At 48.1% G+C, this 19078-nt stretch overlaps 1 protein-coding gene across 1 annotated transcript in view; it reads left to right on the top strand.

Moving 5' to 3' along the window:
• LOC117052046 (neuronal PAS domain-containing protein 3-like) overlaps positions 1 to 19078 on the top strand; it is a 73190-nt gene that overhangs the window by 47666 nt on the left and 6446 nt on the right. The window contains exons 5-6 of the mRNA XM_033158773.1: positions 5434 to 5608; positions 16375 to 16492. Of these exons, the coding sequence (XP_033014664.1) occupies positions 5434 to 5608; positions 16375 to 16492 (293 nt within the window). The remainder of the gene's footprint in view (positions 1 to 5433; positions 5609 to 16374; positions 16493 to 19078) is intronic.

The following is a 19078-nucleotide window of genomic DNA, read 5'->3' as shown; positions in this document are numbered from 1 at the left end:
ATACGTGGCATGAAAGGAAAAGGCGATGAGGAGGGAGGAGGGGAGAAACCAAGCTTGGCCCTTCGAGTTTCAGATCTCTTGTAGCAAGCAGCTGAGAAGGGAACTGTGCTCCCGGGGAGCCGACAGCGAAAGGAGCCGGTTTGTGAGCACAGTCGACGGCATGGCCCTGCTTCCCTTCTCTACTTCCGCTCTGCAGCTTGATGGTACGGTGGCTGCGAGTGAGAGTTGGGACAGAGACGAAAGGTTGCAACCAAGTCTTCACTCCCCCCCCCCCATGTAGCCTCTACCTTATTAACGCATCTTGTGAAGGAATCATCCACAAAAGCAACAGAAGAGCTGCAAATTCGTAATGTGAATCGTAAAACGACCGTGGCCATTTCTCCTGAGAGACAGCCCCTCTTCCTGTGCACGGAAGTCACTCAGCGGTGTGTTCTCTCTCTCCCCCCCCCCCCCCACTCACACACACCCCGCAAGCTTTCCCTCTTCTTTTTAAGCTTTCTTATTTTTCATTTTCACCTTGACAGCAAGGCAAGAATGTGAAAGCAGGGGGCTGACGGCGGGATTTGAATATCAGCAGAGGGGAACGTGCTCCGGCCCCGACCAATCAATAGCGCCAGTTTCGCTCCGCGCAGTGCCGAACGAGACCTCTTTTGCCTTTCAACTTTCCATTTCCCCTTAAGCAATTAGAGCTGGATGAAGGGGTAAGGGGAGGCAAGGGACCACCCCCGCCAGCGGAGAGCCGTGTTGTTAGGAGGTATTAGTTGGCTGGCGCCAGGCCCAGGCACGGCAGTTTGTGCAGCGTGAGTGACAGCTGCCTCGTTCCATCAGCACATCTCCCTTTTGGAGGAGGAGGAGGAGGAGGAGGAGAAAGAGGGGATGCCAGCAACCGATTCCTCTTATCCCCGAGGATTCCAGCTATACAGGAAGGGAAACTGAGGCAGAGAAGGGGGAGGGCGCCTCGAGCGAACGAGTCCCAGTTCATCCTAGGGGAAATCTGGCTTGAATGCCACCCGCCTCCCAGAGTTGGCATCTGAACCACGCTTGTTTGCCTCTGTCTGATAAACCCAACTCAGGTGTTGGAATTCAGGCGACAGCGTTCCAGCCCCCAGGATCCTTTGCTCTTACCTGCCGGGAACCAAACTCCTCAAAGAAGAGTTTTGAACGGAGGCCCAAGAGCTTGCAGCACCGTTAGGACCTCATGCCGGCTGCAAAAACGGCGTGGGCCGCTTTCCTCCGGAAAATATACCATGGAGGCAACTGGGTCAGAATCAGGCCTTATCTGCCGCCGTGCAGAGAAGGGTGACAGGACGAATGCCCATGTGCAAGGGGCGTGTTCCTGTTTTTGTCTTGGGGGTACTCTACCGGGAAGATCTCGAGAGAACAAAACACACCTCCTGATTGTCTGGAATTCAGGATGTTTTTTCAGTGTACACACTGCCCATGCCTTATGGAATAATTATGGGGAAGCCATTGTAAATAACAAATCTTGAGTCTGGTTCATCCCCATGGCTTCCTTCCTTTTGCTTTCCTTCTCCCCCTGCTCCCCGCAGTCTGGTTGGGGGTGTGCCTGAGAACAGCTGCGGGGCGGGGAGAGACAAGGCGGCTGCTCCGCTTTTCAAGCTGATTTTTGCTCCCCGAGGCCCCCACTTACAAACCGGGCACTTTCAACCTGTTCTCTGGCAAAGATTCCAGACTGGAGCAAACCCCGGGCAAGGGGAAGGCAGCCTTTGATAGAGCATTAAATTGTGATGGAGAGGACCTTGCCGGAGGCCGTAGGAGAAAGGCAGAGGGGACTGGCGGTGGGTGGGTGGGGAGTTGAGAGGAAAAGAAGACAGGTACTGCCTGTGTGTGTGTGTGTGTGTGTGTGTGTCTCTGTGTGTGTGAAGGTGCCTCGTTCCATCAGCACATCTCCCTTTTGGAGGAGGAGGAGGAGGAGAAAGAGAGGAAGGAAGGAAGGTGACTCTTGAATCCCACTCTCAATTTCATCAGGACTCTACTGGGCAGCTCCTTCTCATACTGGGTCTGGAATGGGGTCGGTTCGTCTGGGTCTTGTGCATCCCTGAATCCTTCTGCTTTCCTGAACTTCCTCTTCAAACAGGAGCTTCAAATGCACTGGAAACGCCTCTCCGTCATCTCTGTGCCTCCCTTGAATACCACCCAGTCTTTCCCCCAAATTCCTGCCTTTCTCAGCCTTTACGTTTAAAAACAAACAAACAAACCAACGCCACAGCTTGTAAGGCTGAGCTTGGCCAACGTGGTCCTTCAGCAACTTGGGGCCGGCCCAACCGTTAGGCAGTGGGAGGCGGCTGCTTCAGGCAGCAGTTGCTTGGTTGAAGGCGTTGGATGGAACAGTGTTGTGTGTGGCACGAGGTTCTTTCTGCATCTCTTAAACTACCCTGCTGCCCTCAGGTGCAGAAGAGGATGCTTGGCAGGATGGAAGTAAGAGGCAATTCCCAGTCCAGTCGGATTCTGCACACAGAGGAGGGAGTGTGTGTGTGTGTGTGTGTGTGTGTGTGGTCTTGGCACTTGCCTCTGGCAGCAAAACGTCTTGGGCCAGCCTTGGCCCAGCCATTTGCTCTCTGGCCCTCAACCCATCAGCTCATGCAAGACATGCAAGCAGGATGTGATGGTCGGACGCAGTGCCTGTTTTTTCCTCACTTGGCAGTCTAATCTGTGGTGCTCTTCCTGCTGCGGAGAGGCATCCTTAAGAACATAAGAAGTGCCTGCTGGATCAGGCCAGTGAGTCCAGCATCCTGTTCTCACAGCGGCCAACCAGATGCCTCTGGGAAACCCTTCAAGCAGGATTCGAGTGCAAGAGCCCTCTTCCCTCCTGCAATGGGCATTCAGAAGCATTGCCGCCAGTGCGGTAGTCTCATAATCTGGTGAACCGGGTTCGCGTCCCCGCTCCTCCACATGCAGCTGCTGGGTGACCTTGGGCTAGTCACACTTCTCTGAAGTCTCTCAGCCCCACTCACCTCACAGAGTGTTTGTTGTGGGGGAGGAAGGAAAATGAGAAAGTTAGCTGCTTGAGACTACTTTGGGTTGTGATAAAGCAGGAAATCAAATCCAAACTTCTCCTCCTCCTCCTCCTCCTCTTCTTCTTCTTCTTCTTCAACAACAACCATGGAAGCAGAGCGCCCCTGTTGTGGCTAGTAGCCATTGGCAGCCCTCTCCAAGCCCCGGAAGAGGGGGACACGGTGCCAGGTGCTGTACAGAATTTAGCAGCGAGGCCAGAGGTGTGTTGCTAACAAGCCCCAGCATTTTAGAGGTCTTTGACCCTGCAGGAGGGGGCAGCAAATATATTTCCTTGCCTCCAGTCTGCTTTCCGTGTGTCCCCCCCTTACCCGACACCCCCTCTTTCTTCTTCCTCCGCCTTCCTCGCCTCTTTCAGTCAAATTGCCCTTTGCTGGTGCATCTTTAATGAGGAGCAGCTCCTTTAGAATGCACCTGACCCTGCCGATACCTCGGCATTATTATTTATTGATCCCTTTCTCCTGTCCGCCCCCCCCCAATTCATTACGATGTGGGAAACGTTAACCTGAAGTGCTGACCTTTAGTATTCAAATCAGGCAATGCAGCTCCCCGGCTGCCTGAATGCTAATGAGGTGCCGTTGGGTCGGCAGGCAGGGTGGCTCGGAGGTCACGGGAATGCGGCTGGGTGGGGGCCTACCTTTTTATTTTATTTTATTCCTGGGGAGAGGGTGGCGGCTAACAGAGAAGGCTGGGCTGTGTGCTCCTAGCTGCCTTTGTGGGGGGCGGGGGGCCTTTCGGGCAGCAGCTGAATACGATGTTTGCGCAGGGCAGGCCCCTTCTGCATACAGATGTGCCGGCACACCCAGATTCCCCCAAAATCTAGGGTGGAGCCACAAAACAGGGGACATCACACTGGGCAGGAAGGCTGCAGCTTTGATTGCTGAGTGCATTGAGGAATGCCTGGAGGCTGACTTCCCAACCCTGGATCCTTTGTTAAAGGTAGAAAGGCATCTGATTGGCATGCAGAAGGTCTAATCGCCAGTGATCAGGTAGTGGCAGGTGATGGGAGGAACCTCTTTTCTCTGAGAGCCCGGAAGAGCAGCTGCCAGTCAGACTGGACAGCTCTGGTCTAGACGGGCCATTGGTCTAATGTGGGAGGCAGCGACTTCACATTGCAACCCAGAGCAGTGAGCCTGCCGTTCTCTTTAAAAACATAAAATAAAGACAAATGAGATTCTGCAGCAAGAAAATTCTGGGCATGCATGAATGTGCATCCCCCCCCTTCTCATTATTGTTAATGAGTTTTTGCCCCTCCTGTTGTGCATAATTTATTTTTAGTGCATTGTATCGCCCTGTTTCTTCTGGTCCTGGGAAGAGGGCAAAGGAGTACCAGGAATGTATACCTCTTTCAATATAACACAAATAATTAAGCAGAGTGTTGGAGCCCCGTCCTGGCCCCTGAAAACCTCCTTCATCCACACCTCTGGATTCTGCTGAGCATTGCCATGAGGACTAGAAACTTGCCTTCTTTACAAAACAAAAAGCCAAAGCTGGGGTTCTCTGGCGGCTGAATCCTAAAGCCGTATTCAATGCTGAATTCCCGCGCTCCCCAGAACTGCAGTACTCCTACGAAAATCCAAGAGGATCCATTGCCCCGGGCGAGAGGGATTTGTGTAAACTTGCTGTGTTAACCTTCAGCATTTAAATCAGGGCAGTCCAACTTTTCATATCAAGTGGGCTGCAAGAATAAATCGGCACAGAACACTGCTTTGTTGCACAGGGGTGGGGAGCGAGGCCAAAATTGAGGGCACCTTCCCCTTGCCCCAGCTTTCCTGCTGCCTTCCCAAAGGCAGATAAGCTAGTAAGTGCCCCCCCCCCCCTTGGGAAGGATGCATGAAAATCTGGCAGGGTCCTGCTGGAGGAGACTCTTGAGAATCCCATGGTCTGCAAGAAGATCAAACCTATCCATTCTTAAAGAAATCAGCCCTGAGTGCTCACTAGAAGGACAGATCCTGAAGTTGAGGCTCCAGTACTTTGTCCACCTCATGAGAAGGGAAGACTCCCTAGAAAAGACCCTGATGTTGGGAAAGATGGAGGGCACAAGGAGAAGGGGACGACAGAGGATGAGATGGCTGGACAGGGTTCTCGAAGCGACTGGCAAAGCACTAACTATGTTTTGGGAAGGAGAAGGGAGGACCCTAGGACCCTGCCAGAGTCCTCACGCCTCCTTCCCAAAGCCCAGCCACATGCTTACCTGGCTGTGCAATGGCAGCACGAGGGCTGTCAAATGTTGGAAAGGGCCGCTGGAAAAAGCCTCAAGGGCCACACGTTGGACCACCCTGATGTCGATAAGTCTGGGTGAGGCGTACGAAGGGGGTCAGAATGCAGGAGGGCTGGGAATCCCGAAAGACCCAAGCCTGCTCCTGTTCCTGACGCAGCCAGGTGTTCTTTGTCTTCCAGGTGGAGCTGACGGGGAGCAGCATCTTTGATTACGTCCACCCTGGAGACCACCCTGAGGTCGCTGAGCAGCTGGGCCTGAAGCCTCCCTCGGAGACGTCTCACTCGACGCGCCAGAAAGCACCCGTTCTGGCCGCTGCCACCTCTTCTTCTGGGCTGACGGAGACCTCTGAATCTGGTATGCCTTCTGAGTAACCGGGCCAGGCTCTGCCTCCGAAGTTGGAGGCGGCAGTGCTTCCGAATCCCGAAAGAGGGGGAGAGAGGGCTCTTGTGCTCGGATCCTGCTCATAACGGGCTTCTGCTTGGCCACTGCGAGAGCAGGATGCTGGACCCGACAGGCGATCGGCCTGATCCAGCAGGTTTATTCTTACTTTCTTGTGTGCCCGTGCTTCAAGCACACCGGGTAATGGGCGCATTGCAAGCATGGAAGCTGTGTGTGGTTGCTCAGGTCATGGGGAACAGGGACTTGGCGCATGCTCAGAGGCGCCCTCTCGCCTCCAGGGCTAGAACAAAGCCATCTGTTTCAAGGGGGAGACCACCCATGGCTCCAAGGAACAGTGAGGGAATTTCATTTGACATTTCTAGCTCTCATCAGAGGTTTCTTGGTTGAGAGCCATGATGACTGAAGCCAGTTAATGTCCAATGTAGGCTAGCCTTTATAAATGAATTAAAACTTGGTCCCGAACCAGTCTACCCCCACCAGATTCTCTCTTTCTGTCAACTTTCGCAGCCCATCACCCACTCTACTCCTCCTCTTCCATAATACTGGCTGTATAGCATTTCACCTTCATTAGCTCAGCAATCTGTACAACACCCCAGCAAGGTAGACGACCCCTGCAGTCTTGACATTGCAGATTGGGCCGCTGAGGCTAAGAATATGCACATGACCGAGTGAATTTGTGGCCGTGGCAATGGTTAAACCTAGAATATTCCAGCTCAGGCTCCTGTGACCAAACGGCATTGCGTGCAGTTGTGTGAGTTTGCGGAATCGTGTATCAATCTGGCCTGCGAAGGCAGCCAGGAATCCTCTTTCAGAACACTATTTTCTCTTGCAGACAGAGGGGAAGAGACCTGGGTGCATAATTGGAGAACAATGACTCCCCCCTCTACTCCCTTCCCCCGCGGACGCCTCCAGCTCTAACCACTGGCCAGCATTTCCCTCCCCAGGGAGTTGGTGGGAAATAAATCTTTTGAAGAAAGGGGGAGGTGAATCCCAGATAGCCGACACAATTAATTTTTAAAGCTACGTGTCTGTTTACCTGGTACCAATTTATTTTTGACGGCAGACAGAAACGCAGGCACAGAATCTTCCCCCAGGCCTCTGCTCTTCCAAACAGTGGAGCTCACTCCTGTCCCCCGAAGCTGGAAGAGAATCCATGCAAGGGTCATAGCTCAGTGCTAGAGCATCTGTGATGTGTGCAGAAGGTTTTAGGTTTTAGGGCCGGGAGAGATTCCTGCCTGAAACCCTGGAGAGGTACTGCCGGTCAGTGTTAGACCAAGGGCTGCCAATTCCATGCCTTCCAAATGTGTTGGACTACAATTCCTAGCATCCCTGGCCATGGGTCATGCTGGCAGCGACTGATAGGAGTTGTAGTTCAAAACACCTGGAGAGTGCCAGGTTGGGGAAAGCCAGAGTAGACAACACCGACCTGGATGAACAATGACTCAGGCCCCATTCACGCTGTAAATTTAAAACGCTATGATTCAGCTCTAAGCAGACATGGCTTTCGCCAAAGAATCCTCGGAACTGTTGTCTGTTAAGGCTCCCCACCCCCCGGTTCCCCCTCTTAAGTGCTGCAGTTCCCAGATTGGCTTACAATCAATCCCTCCTCCCAGGGAACTCTGGGAATTGTAGCTCTGGGAGAGGAGCAGGGGGTCTCCTAACAGTTCTCAGTGCCCTGAACAAACTACAACTCCCAGGATTCTCTGGGGGAAGCCGTGAATGCTCAAAGGGGAATCGTAGAATCATAGAATTGTAGAGGGCAAAGTACTACACTTGGGCAAAAAAAATGAAAGGCACAAATAGAGGATGGGTGACACCTGGCTTGAGAGCAGTACATGTGAAAAGGATCTAGGAGTCTTGGTAGACCACAAACTTGACATGAGTCAACAGTGTGATGCAGCAGCTAAAAAAGCCAATGCAATTCTGGGCTGCATCAATAGGAGAATAGCGTCTAGATCAAGGGAGGTAATAGTACCACTATATTCTGCTCTGGTCAGACCTCACCTGGAATACTGTGTCCAGTTCTGGGCACCACGGTTCAAGGAGGATACTGACAAGCTGGAACGTGTCCAGAAGAGGGCAACCAAAATGGTCAAAGGCCTGGAAAAGATGCCTTATGAGGAACGGCTTAGGGAGCTGGGTATGTTTAGCCTGGAGAAGAGAAGGTTAAGGGGTGATATGATAGCCATGTTCAAATATATAAAAGGATGTCATATAGAGGAGGGTAAAAGGTTGTTTTCTGCTGCTCCAGAGAAGCGGACATGGGGCAATGGATTCAAACTACAAGAAAGAAGATTCCACCTAAACATTAGGAAGAACTTCCTGACAGTAAAAGCTGTTCGGCAGTGGGATTTGCTACCAAGGAATGTAGTGGAGTCTCCTTCTTTGGAGGTCTTTAAGCAGAGGTTTGACAGCCATCTGTCAGGAATGCTTTGATGGTGTTTCCTGCTTGGCAGGGGGTTGGACTGGATGGCCCTTGTGGTCTCTTCCAACTCTATGATTCTATGATTCTATGACCACTAGGATCCTCTAGCCCAAGGCAGGAATCTTTTGCCCAACATGGGGCTCGAACCCACAAGATTAAAGAGTCTCGCGCTCTACCAACTGAGCTATCGCAGTGTTTTAAAGGTATGGTACGGATGCTGCCTCGTACAAGGCACCGTTCTCTGTTTTTCCTGTGCTGCTTTGATCCTGTTTCGCCCTTGCTTGGCTGCAAGCTCCATTGGGCCGATGGGACGTTGCTGCCCAGGATCAGGCGCCGAGTCTCCAGTAGCTCTCCCTGCTGCTTCTCCGCAAGCTGACTTAGGGGGTCAGAGGCTGCCGCCGGGTGCCCAGTTTGCCCTCAGCCCCCACCCACTTGCACACCCGCGAAGGACACCGAGGGAGAGAGAGAGACAGGATCGAATCGGGATCTCGAGTCTCCTCCCTGCTCGTTCGGCATCCGCCTGCTCGGCTTTTATCCAGGGAACTTGTGAAAGATTTATACCGAGCTGGAAAGTAAAAGAGAATACGAGATCAGCGTTCTGCCCCTGAGTGTGTTCTCATAAGAATGTGGGGGGGGGGAGGGGGGAGAAACCTGCTGGATCAGATGAGGGGTCTGTCTCATCTTGCAGACTTGTTCTCAACATGGCCTGGCTAGCTAGATTTCCTCTAGGATAGCTTTCACCCCAACTCACCCACCCTCCAGCTGTTTTGGACTACAGATCCCATGTGGCTGTGTAACTCTGGGAGCTGCTGGGAATTGTCTGGATGGCAGCTGAAAGGGCTGATTCTTTTATAAACTCGAGAAGCAGGGATTCCCCATAGCCAAGAGAAGGAAAATGAAAGTGAGTGCTGGTTGCTCAGATAAAACATTTCTTCTAGACCTGATGCCTTATGTAGGGCATTGGAGCTGCAGAATGCTAAATTAAATATATACTTGGTCAGGGATACCCCCCAATTAAAAAGCTAAGCCAGGAGGCAGCACCTCGTTGTGTGGCAGGCAGTTCCGTAGGTTAAATTGTGCTTTGATGGGAGTTGTGGTCCAAAACAGGGTTGGTGAAGGCTGATCTGTGAGTCCTGATTGCAGTCTCCTGTGGGTGGTTGCTTGTTTCGTTACAGTTGGGTTAGGTTAGGGTTTCTTTGTTTATTTCACTGCATTTGTATCCTCCAAGGAGCTCAAGGTGGCATATATAATTCTCCCCCTCCTCATTTGATTGCCACAACAACCCTTGTGAGGTAGGCTGGGCGGAGAGGCGGTGACTAGCCCAAGGTCACCCGCTGAGTTTTCGTGGCTGAGTGGAGCTCTTTGCAATCCACCTTTGGATTCGATGGCCTTCAGTAGTTCCTTGTAATCTGATGTAGCTCTTGGCCACATCACTGCTCCTTCCGCAATCTCCAGAGCATTGTGGGAGTAGTTAAGTTAAGCTGGTCCCAACACAGATTCCTCACATTTTTTCATTGCCTGTATCCTTCCACGGAAACTCAGGTAGCCAATTAGGAATCCTATAAGGAAAAGGAGAGCTGCCCCAGTAAGTACGCAGCAGAGGTGTCGATTGTTGTTCCTTGGTTTTGTTGGTCGGGTATGAAGATGGTCAATCCCTCCATTTTCAATTCCTTCCTCATCTTCAGCAGACAGTTTCATTTCCACGTGACTGTTGTCTCCATCTGGCTGTCGAGACAGACTGAAGCCGGGTGTATGAGAGGGGCTCTCCTCCAAACATGTTAAATATTGCTTTCCTAGCATGATCAATAGCTGGTCACTCCTTCAGGTACTTAACTTTCCAAGGCAGGCCCTCTCACGCGGCCGTGCCACAGGCACGACCAGCTCAGTCTAAAAGGAGATTCTTCTTGGATGCCTCCATTCCCTTATTCGAATAGGATTCCTCGTAAGAAAAGGGAAAAGTTGACTCTCTGGCTTCGGCCTTCAACCAGTTACTGAGTCATATAAGGATCTCTTTCTTACCCAGTAACTGCCATGTTCGCTCAAGAGCCTTTGATGAGCTTTTGGGATGTTTGGATATATAAGATCCAGCTAAGTTCTGCTCAAAGTAGACCTGTGAAATTAATCTTAAGTTAGTCATGCCCATTAATTTCAGTGGGTCTGAGTATGACTGGCATCTGTTGCATAGCTGTCAACTTTTTCCTTTTTTTTAAAGGGAAATTCCCTTATTCCGAATAGGATTCCTCGCAAGAAAAGGGAAAAGTTGACAGCTATGATCTGATGCAACCTCTCATGTCTACCAGATCACCCCTGGCCATGTGTTTTTTGAGACACACAAACAATTACAAAAGCCTATAGTGAGGCAGGACCTCCCATTGCAGAAACCGTGCTGATTCTTCCTCAGCATGGCTTGTTCTTCCACGTGTTTAGAAACACTAGCTTAATAATGGTCCCTGCAAATTTACCTAGGAGAAAAAAATAAGGTGATGAGTCTGTAATAGCAAATGCCCACCTCATGCCTTAAAAAAATTATAAATGCTCAGATTACCTTCCAGTCCTCTGGGAAGAAGGAAACTGATTTTTAACGTTGAATATTTATGTAAAAGATCAGCAGTTCTGCATTTGAGTCCTTTAAGGACTCTTGGGTGAATGCCATCTGGCTCTGACTTCTTGTTAGTTTGTAATTTGTCAATTAGCTCTTAAAGTTCACCCTTTGTCACCTCTATTTGACATAGCTCTGCAAACGCTTCTCTTCACCCCCACCCCACCCCCCACATGAAAACAGTGGCCCAGATATGGACATCTTCCATGGGGAAGGCCAATGCACAACAACTCGCAAATACAATTTGCCAATCTTCTTCCAAACTCTCCATTCTATGGGAAGTCACCTAAAGGTCTTCTGCCTCCCTGGTTTCCTGTCCTAATGTGTCCAAGGATGGTGCTCATTTTTATTTTTTTTACATCTTTAGTCATTTCTACCACAAGCCCCTTCTTTGCTTGCCTTGCATTTCTTTTGCCAGAATCTTGGCAAAACCTCTGCTTCTTAAAAGGACGCCCGCTCACTGTTTACGGCGTCCTTGACACGGCCGTTTAACCACGCTGGCATCCTCCCAGACTTCTTCGTAGGGTTACTGTATATAGGTACTGTCACTGCAATCACTGTTACCAAGCTCTTTGGGGAAGGCTCACATCTTCTTTCATCTGCCTGATGTCCAGCTGTAACCAAAAACAAAATAACCGGAAGCCGTGACAAACAACAATGAAACATATGCAGAGTATATTCTGACAACAGTGTATATAGTGATAAAAATTATCAATTCAATTGCAATAGCCTGATGCATACATTTCAAGGTATATCAACACTGAAGTGCAAAAGTTCACTTCCTGACTGGAACATCCTGCTGGCAGGTGACTTTAATGCCAGGATAGGCAGCGACATCAATTCGTATGGCTCCAAAACCCAGTTTTTACCAGAGGCAGACTGGTTTATCCCTTGGAGCTCTGATGAAAAGGTCCTGAATAAGGCAGGTAATACATTACTGGAGATTGCCTTTAAGCATAATTTGTACAACCTGCATGGTACTTACATGGATAGGGCAGGAGGCTTCTTTTCTTTCATCGGCCCTCGTGGTGCAAGTGTGATTGACCATATCTTGGTCTCTCCAACCATTTTGGAGAGGGCACAGGGTCTCAGCACTTTTAACAGAACTGAGAGCGACCATCTTCCTATAGCAATCTCACTAACTCCCCTTGAATCAGGGGGATTACAACATCTACATTGTGCAGTCCCTCCTCAAGCACCGGCCCCACGCAGGCGTAAATGGAATAGCGAGCTGGAGCTTAAAATTAAACAACACCTGCACTCTCCAGACTATTGGTTCTGAGAGACCAGTGTCTTTTACCTAACTTTGATCCTTTTTCACTATATCAGTGGATCTCAGAGTCTCTTTTCCCATTACTTATAAACACCAGGCCTCCCAAACAATATAACAAATCGGGGGTTTGGTTTGACAAAGACTGCCGGAAGCTAAGATCCCTGCTCAGGAAACACAAAACAAGGTAAAACAGGACAGGACTCTGTCATCTATGGTAAATTTCCACAGATGGCGCTCTTACTATAAAAACACCTTAAAACTCAAGAAATCCCTTTATAGGAAGGAACAATGGGAGGCACTTGATAAGGCGATTAAATTGCGAGACGATAGAAATTTTGGGACATAATAGCACAGGGAGTCTCATCCAAAGGAAAAATTGTAAACAACAGTATTTCATCTGATGTGTGGTTTCAACACTTTTCCCAGCTATACGCACCCTCAAATACTGCTAATTCGAGTCCGTCCCTCCCATGAAGAATGATCATCTAGCTAGTTGGGATCCTGTTACGGAATCAGAGTGCCTACAGCTAATTAAAACATTAAAAATGGCAAAGCTCCTGGTGAGGATATGATCCCCCCTGAGGTATTTAACTCAAATGCCCAATGGTGGGCCATCTTTTTGGCCAATTTTTTTACGGCAATAAACAACACATGTAAAATTCCAGCAAACTGGAAACTAAGTGTGGTAGCCCCTATCTACAAGAAGGGAGATATTCAAGATCCAGCAAAACTACCGCCCTGTAAGCCTTCTGGACATCGCATACAAACTTTATACCCGGTACTTATTAAACAAGTTGGTAGACTGGGCGGACCACACTAACCTGTTCAACGAGGAACAGGCAGGATTTAGAAAGGGGCCACAATACGATAGGTCACTGTATGGTACTACAGACCCTGGTAGCTAAATATTCAAAAGCGTATAAGAGCAGACTCTTTGTGGCCTTTGTAGACTTGACATCTGCCTTTGACTCAATCTGTAGAGATAGACTATGGAAAAAACTATATGAAACAGATATTGACGGACGACTTTTAAAAATTCTCAGAGAGCTACACACAGATACTACAGTTAAAATCAGAACTGGGCCATCGGGAACTCTTACGGACCCACTGCCATTGGGGAAGGGGTCAAACAGGGATGCCTGCTAGCCCCATTTCTTTTTAACTTTTATATAAACGACATTGTCCAGTATATGGCAAAGTACAAGTCATCGGCTCCAGCCTCGAAGGTAAACGTCTGAATATACTGTTATATGCCGATGACATGGCTTTAATGGCACTCACCCGAAGAGGCTTACGCAGCATGTTGGAGGGGATCGCAGCCTACTGTTCCCATAACTCACTAAAGATAAACTATGACAAAACAAAATTGTGGTGTTCACTAGAGCTCGCCACACTTTTAGATGGTCTTTAGATGAACATGTGATGAACAGTGCCCTTTTTTTAAATATCTGGGTGTTACATTCCAGGCTACATCTAGTTGGCAAGCCCACTTTAAGGCTGTAACCCTCCTAACACGAAGAACAATTGGTGTCCTGCTTAGCTTCTTCTATACCCGGGGAGGACAATTGGTGATCCCGGCAATAAGAGCTTTTGTTGGGAAGCTATTCCCCAGATGTTATATGGGGTAGAGCTCTGGGGGTGGAACCAGAGGCTGTTGGAACGGCTTGAAATTTTGCAAAATTACTATCTCAAGAGGATCCTAGGCCTTCCTCAAGGAACTCCGGCAGCTTACTTGAGAGTAGAGGTAGGATTACCTTCTGTGTCTGCCAGGGCCCACTTGAGATTCTTACGTTTTTACATCAACCTTGCAAATACTCGAACACCTTACTGGCCAAACAAGCCTTTGTTTCTCTTCAAAAGAACACCACTTGGCGTCAAAATCTATCTGATATCCTGGTTAGATACACCCTACCGGAGTTTAATACACTCAAACTGTGGAGCCCGGACAAAGTTCGGGAATGGATCCTGGAGAGAGACGCCCTGTTAGACATCACAAAAATACAGAACCCAGGTCCTCCCACTGGTTTCCCCGACTGAAATCAGTTAAAACCCTGCGCCAATTACTTGGCGAATATCACCGATCCCACACTCCGGAGAGCTTTCACCATGGCCCGTTTTCAAACTATCCCTACGGCCTATCTGTCAGGCAGATATGCAAAAATCCCAGTAGAGCACCGTTTATGTCCTTGCCACATGAGAACCAAAGAGGACCTCACGCATTACTTGTTGTACTGTCCCATTTACTCGGCCTTCAGGGATGCGATCTTACAAACTATTCCCAAGTCATAGTCAACTCTGAGGACCAAGTAAGTTTCTGCTGGTGGACGCTGACCCACGGATTACCCACGTGGTAGCGGTTTTCATGGCGAGGGCTATGAAAACCAGGGGTGAGGTTCCTGAATGAGGCAGAGAAGGCCCTCCCATCGCTCTCCTAACTGTTGAATCCTTTTTCCTGTATGGGGGGTGTTGGGTTTCATTTTTTGCCTCTTTGTTTTTTTTTGTTTGGTCTGGATTTGTCCCCTTTGCTGCGGCAGCGCAGCACAGCTTTTAAAATCTTAAACCTATTTTAATAATTTTATTGTTTACTTTTTAATGGTGTTGTATGGTGTTTTGTGTAAAGGCATGGACCTCACAAACCTAATAAATGTTGTTGTTGTTGTTGTTGTTGACAACAGTGTATATAGTGATAAAAATTATCAATTCAATTGCAATAGCCTGATGCATACATTTCAAGGTATATCAACACTGAAGTGCAAAGTTCACTTAGGAATCTTACATATTCCCGGTGAGTATAAAGTTGATATTCATAGGTATACTGTTTCAAGAAAGTTCCTCAATTGTCCTCGTCTGTCCTGATGGGTTGCAAGCTGAAAGTCTTCCCGTTCACCGGTGAGACTCCAGTTTCTTCAAAGGAACAGCTCTATCAATAAAGACAAAAAACTTAAAACAATGGCTAAAAAACTCTCCAGCATTGCCTTCATCCTTCATGGTCGGCAAAAGCTGTATGTATGCATCAGGCTATTGCAATTGATAATTCTTATCACTATATACACTGTTGTCAGAATATACTCTACATATTTTTCATTGTTGTTTGTCACAGCTTCGGTTTATTTTGTTTTTGGTTTATGTTGTTTTCGGTTTATTTTGTGTTTTGGCAGATGACACCAAATTGGGACGGGTGGCTAATACCCCAGAGGACAGGATCACACTTCAGAATGGCCTTAACAGATTAGAGAACTGGGCCAAAGCAAACAAGATGAATTTTAACAGGGAGAAATGTAAAGTACTATACCTTGGGCAAAAAAAATGAAAGGCACAAATACAGGATGGGGGACACCTGGCTTGAGAGCAGTACATGTGAAAAGGATCTAGGAGTCTTGGTAGACCATCAACTTGACATGAGTCAACGGTGTGATGCAGCAGCTAAAAAAGCCAATGCAATTCTGGGCTGCATCAATAGGAGTATAGCGTCTAGATCAAGGGAAGTAATAGTACCACTGTATTCCGCTCTGGTCAGACCTCACCTGGAATACTGTGTCCAGTTCTGGGCACCACAGTTCAAGAAGGATACGGACAAGCTGGAACGGGTCCAGAGGAGGGCAACCAAAATGGTCCAAGGCCTGGAAACGATGCCTTATGAGGAATGGCTTAGGGAGCTGGGTATGTTTAGCCTGGAGAAGAGAAGGTTGAGGGGTGATATGATAGCCATGTTCAAATATATAAAAGGATGTCATCTAGAGGAGGGAGAAAGGTTGTTTTCTGCCGCTCCAGAGAAGCGGACACGAGGCAATGGATTCAAACTACAAGAAAGAAGATTCCACCTAAACATTAGGAAGAACTTCCTGACAGTAAGAGCTGTTGGACAGTGGAATTTGCTGCCAAGGAGTGTGGTGGAGTCTCCTTCTTTGGAGGTCTTTAAGCGGAGGCTTGACAGCCATCTGTCAGGAATGCTTTGATGGTGTTTCCTGCTTGGCAGGGGGTTGGACTGGATGGCTCTTGTGGTCTCTTCCAACTCTATGATTCTATGGTTATAATTTCCATGCTTGTCTGTTTGCTTTTGATGTCCAGCTATGGCCTTTCACTTCCTTCATGGCTGGCGTAATTTTGAAGCAGAATGAAGCCACACCTCTCAGGAGTGGGAGGAGATCCCTTGCTGAGGGGATGGCATAGTTTAACTCCCTCCCACAGAGGACTGGACAAATTCATGGCTACTAGCCTAGGTAGCTTGGCTGTGCCTCCATGGTTGTTTCTGAACACCAGTTGCTGGAAGCCACAGAAGACAGAGGGCTCTTGTGTTCGAATCCTGCTTGCCGGTTGGCCATTGTGAGGACAAGATGCTGGATTATGTGGGCCATTGGCCTGACCCAACAGGCTCTGCTTATGTTCTTGGGACAGCTCATATAGAAGGTGTCTCTGTGCCTTAGATCAAGCCAGCTCCCATCCTGCTGAGGGCGACGCTTTGGACCGCTCCTTTTTCATCCGTCTGAAATCCACGCTGACCAAGAGAGGGCTTCACGTGAAAACTTCCGGCTACAAGGTAAAATGACGCCCACTCTGGCTGTGGGTCTCCTTCCTCTTGAAGGTGTGGGGAGGCACTGTCGACAGCCTGTCTTGTGGGGGGGGGAGTGGAAGTGCAGAATTCCCCATGTGCATCTGAAAACAGCAGCAAAGAATCAAGTCGCTAGTCCTTAAGGCGTGACCTTGTATAGGCATTCTCAAAAGTAGTGTTCCTAGAAATCAGGCCTGGGGCTTTCATGTTTGCCTCCTGCCGCACAGCTAACAGGCGCAGAGTAATGTACGCAGAATAAAATCCTGCAGGATGCAAGGAGCGATGCAGATATGTGTCTGTTCTTTGTAGGTTGCAGAATTCTGCTTTTCTTGAGGCAGAATGTGGTTCGCCTTTGCACAAAACGTATAACTTTTTTCCCATTTGAAGGGGGGGAAAGTAGTTGAGCAGAATACATAAGCCGCCACTTAGAGCCAAAGTGGATGTGACTGGACCAGGATTTAAATGAAACAAAATTCCAGTGTCCCACGTTTTCCCACAGGGACCAGCCAGAAGCTCTCAAGCAGGGCATGAAGGCAGCAGCCCTTCCTTCCTTTCATCCCTAAGCACCTGGGATTCAGAGGTAGACTGCTTCTGAATCTGGAGGTTTCATGTTGCCATCACTGTTAGTCGCTGTTCGATAGACCTGTCCACGGTGGATGGGCTTACCATATTTTTCGCTCCATAAGATGCATTTTTTCCTCCTAAAAAGTAAGGGGAAATATCTGTGCGTCTTATGGAGCGAATGTTGGTCCCTGGATCTGAATTGGCCAGCGGCCAAAACCAGATCGTGCTTTTTATTTTACAAAGAGAAAAGGGGGTGTTGAAAGGACCCCGCTCAGCAGCTGATCAGCAAGAGATTGGGAGAGAGATAAGAGTCCCCAGCTCCCTTTCAGCCCTGCCCCCTTGCCCAGGCATCCATTGTTGAATATGCTGCAGAGGGAGGTTGTTTGTTTCCCCAGCAACATGTGACTGGCTGATTAGATTATCTGTCTGGAAACAGTAGAAACGGCTCCCTTTCCTTAAGATTTTTCAGAAATGTGAGTTGAACCCCATAAAAATGGGGCTTTTCCTCTTTGCTTTTCCCCCTTTGCAAAAAAGCTGCAAAACTTTTAGCTGATCCTCAAAAAAACAGGGCTTTTCCCTTTGCAAAAAAGCTGCAAAACTTTGAGCTGATCCTCAAAAAAACAGGGTTTTTCCCTTTGCAAAAAAAGCTGCAAAACGTTGAGCTGATCCTCAAAAAAACAGGGCTTTTAGAGGAGGAAAACCAGAAAAATATTTTTTTTTCTTGTTTCCTCCTCTAAAAACAAGGTGCGCCCTATGGTCCGGTGTGCCCTATGGAACGAAAAATACAGTAATCTGCTTTCAAAGCCACCCGAGTTGCTGGCCAGCACAGTGCCTTGTAGCACTGAGTTCCACAAGCAAAACTTTCACACTTTTGTGAAGAAGTGTTCTTTCGCATTCACTGAACCTAATGCTGAGATTCACTGAGCAATTCCATGCTCTAATATTACGGAAGGGGGACGACGACAAACCTTTCTCCATGCCCATTGTACGGTTACATCCAATAAAGTTCTGCTCAGAGAGTAGACTCACTAAAATGGGTCTGCTCATAACCCAAGCTAGTTATGTTCAATGGGTCTACTCCCGCTAATGTTGGATACAACCCATAATATTCATGACTTCCCATCCAAGTTGCCCCCCCCCACCTCCTAAACTGCAACACTTGATCCTTTCCTTTGCAAAATTCCCCTAATAGCTCCATGGAGGAGTCCCTCCTTTTCTGAAACCCATTCTGTCGTCCCAAGTGCAGGCCACCATCAAAAGGGGCAACTCCAAAAGAAGGCATCCCTTGGGGGGGGTGGCATTTTGGGGGTGGAATGTGGGCATGGGCCAGCAGCCTTCTGGTAAGATTAATGTTTTTAAGGGAGATGGGGATGCTTTGTTGTTTAATTAAGTGTACAGTGTGGTTTAAGAACAGCTTAGTTTATAAACAACTTGGATTAATAACGCCGCAAACCCGGAAGTAGGTGTTCTGGTTTGTGAACTTTGCCTTGGAAGCAGAACATGTTCCGTTTCCTGTTGAGTGAGTTCCATTTGTAAATTAAGTCCCCCGCTGCTATGGGAAAGCACGCCTTCCAATTAAGTTAGTAAACCAAGGTACCACTGTATTTTAATTAGTTTGTGTTCATTAGTATTAATTGATTTAAGTATTTTTATTAAGTGCTTTTTTATATTGTAATTTTATGTTGATTTTCCATATTTTATTCCAATTACCGGTATCCCAATTATTTCCAGATTAATACTTTGTTTAAATGACTTCCTGTGCGCCATTCTTGATTATGATGATAATAATAATGATAATATGATAATATAATAATAATAATAATAATAATAATAATAATAATGTATATTCTGGTGTATAAGACTACTTTTTAATTCAGGAAAATCTTCTCAAAAGTCGGGGGTCGTCTTATACACCAGGTGGAGAATCTGCGGTCGAGTATATTTCAAACTCTATATTTTAACTGGAAAAGTTGGGGGTCGTCTTATACACCCAGTCGTCTTATACACCAGAAAAT

Source organism: Lacerta agilis, chromosome 8, assembly GCF_009819535.1.
Source record: "Lacerta agilis isolate rLacAgi1 chromosome 8, rLacAgi1.pri, whole genome shotgun sequence".
Classification (NCBI taxonomy): domain Eukaryota; kingdom Metazoa; phylum Chordata; class Lepidosauria; order Squamata; family Lacertidae; genus Lacerta; species Lacerta agilis.
The sequence above is the reverse complement of the archived record's forward strand: the minus strand, read 5'-3'. Positions and strand labels throughout refer to the sequence as shown.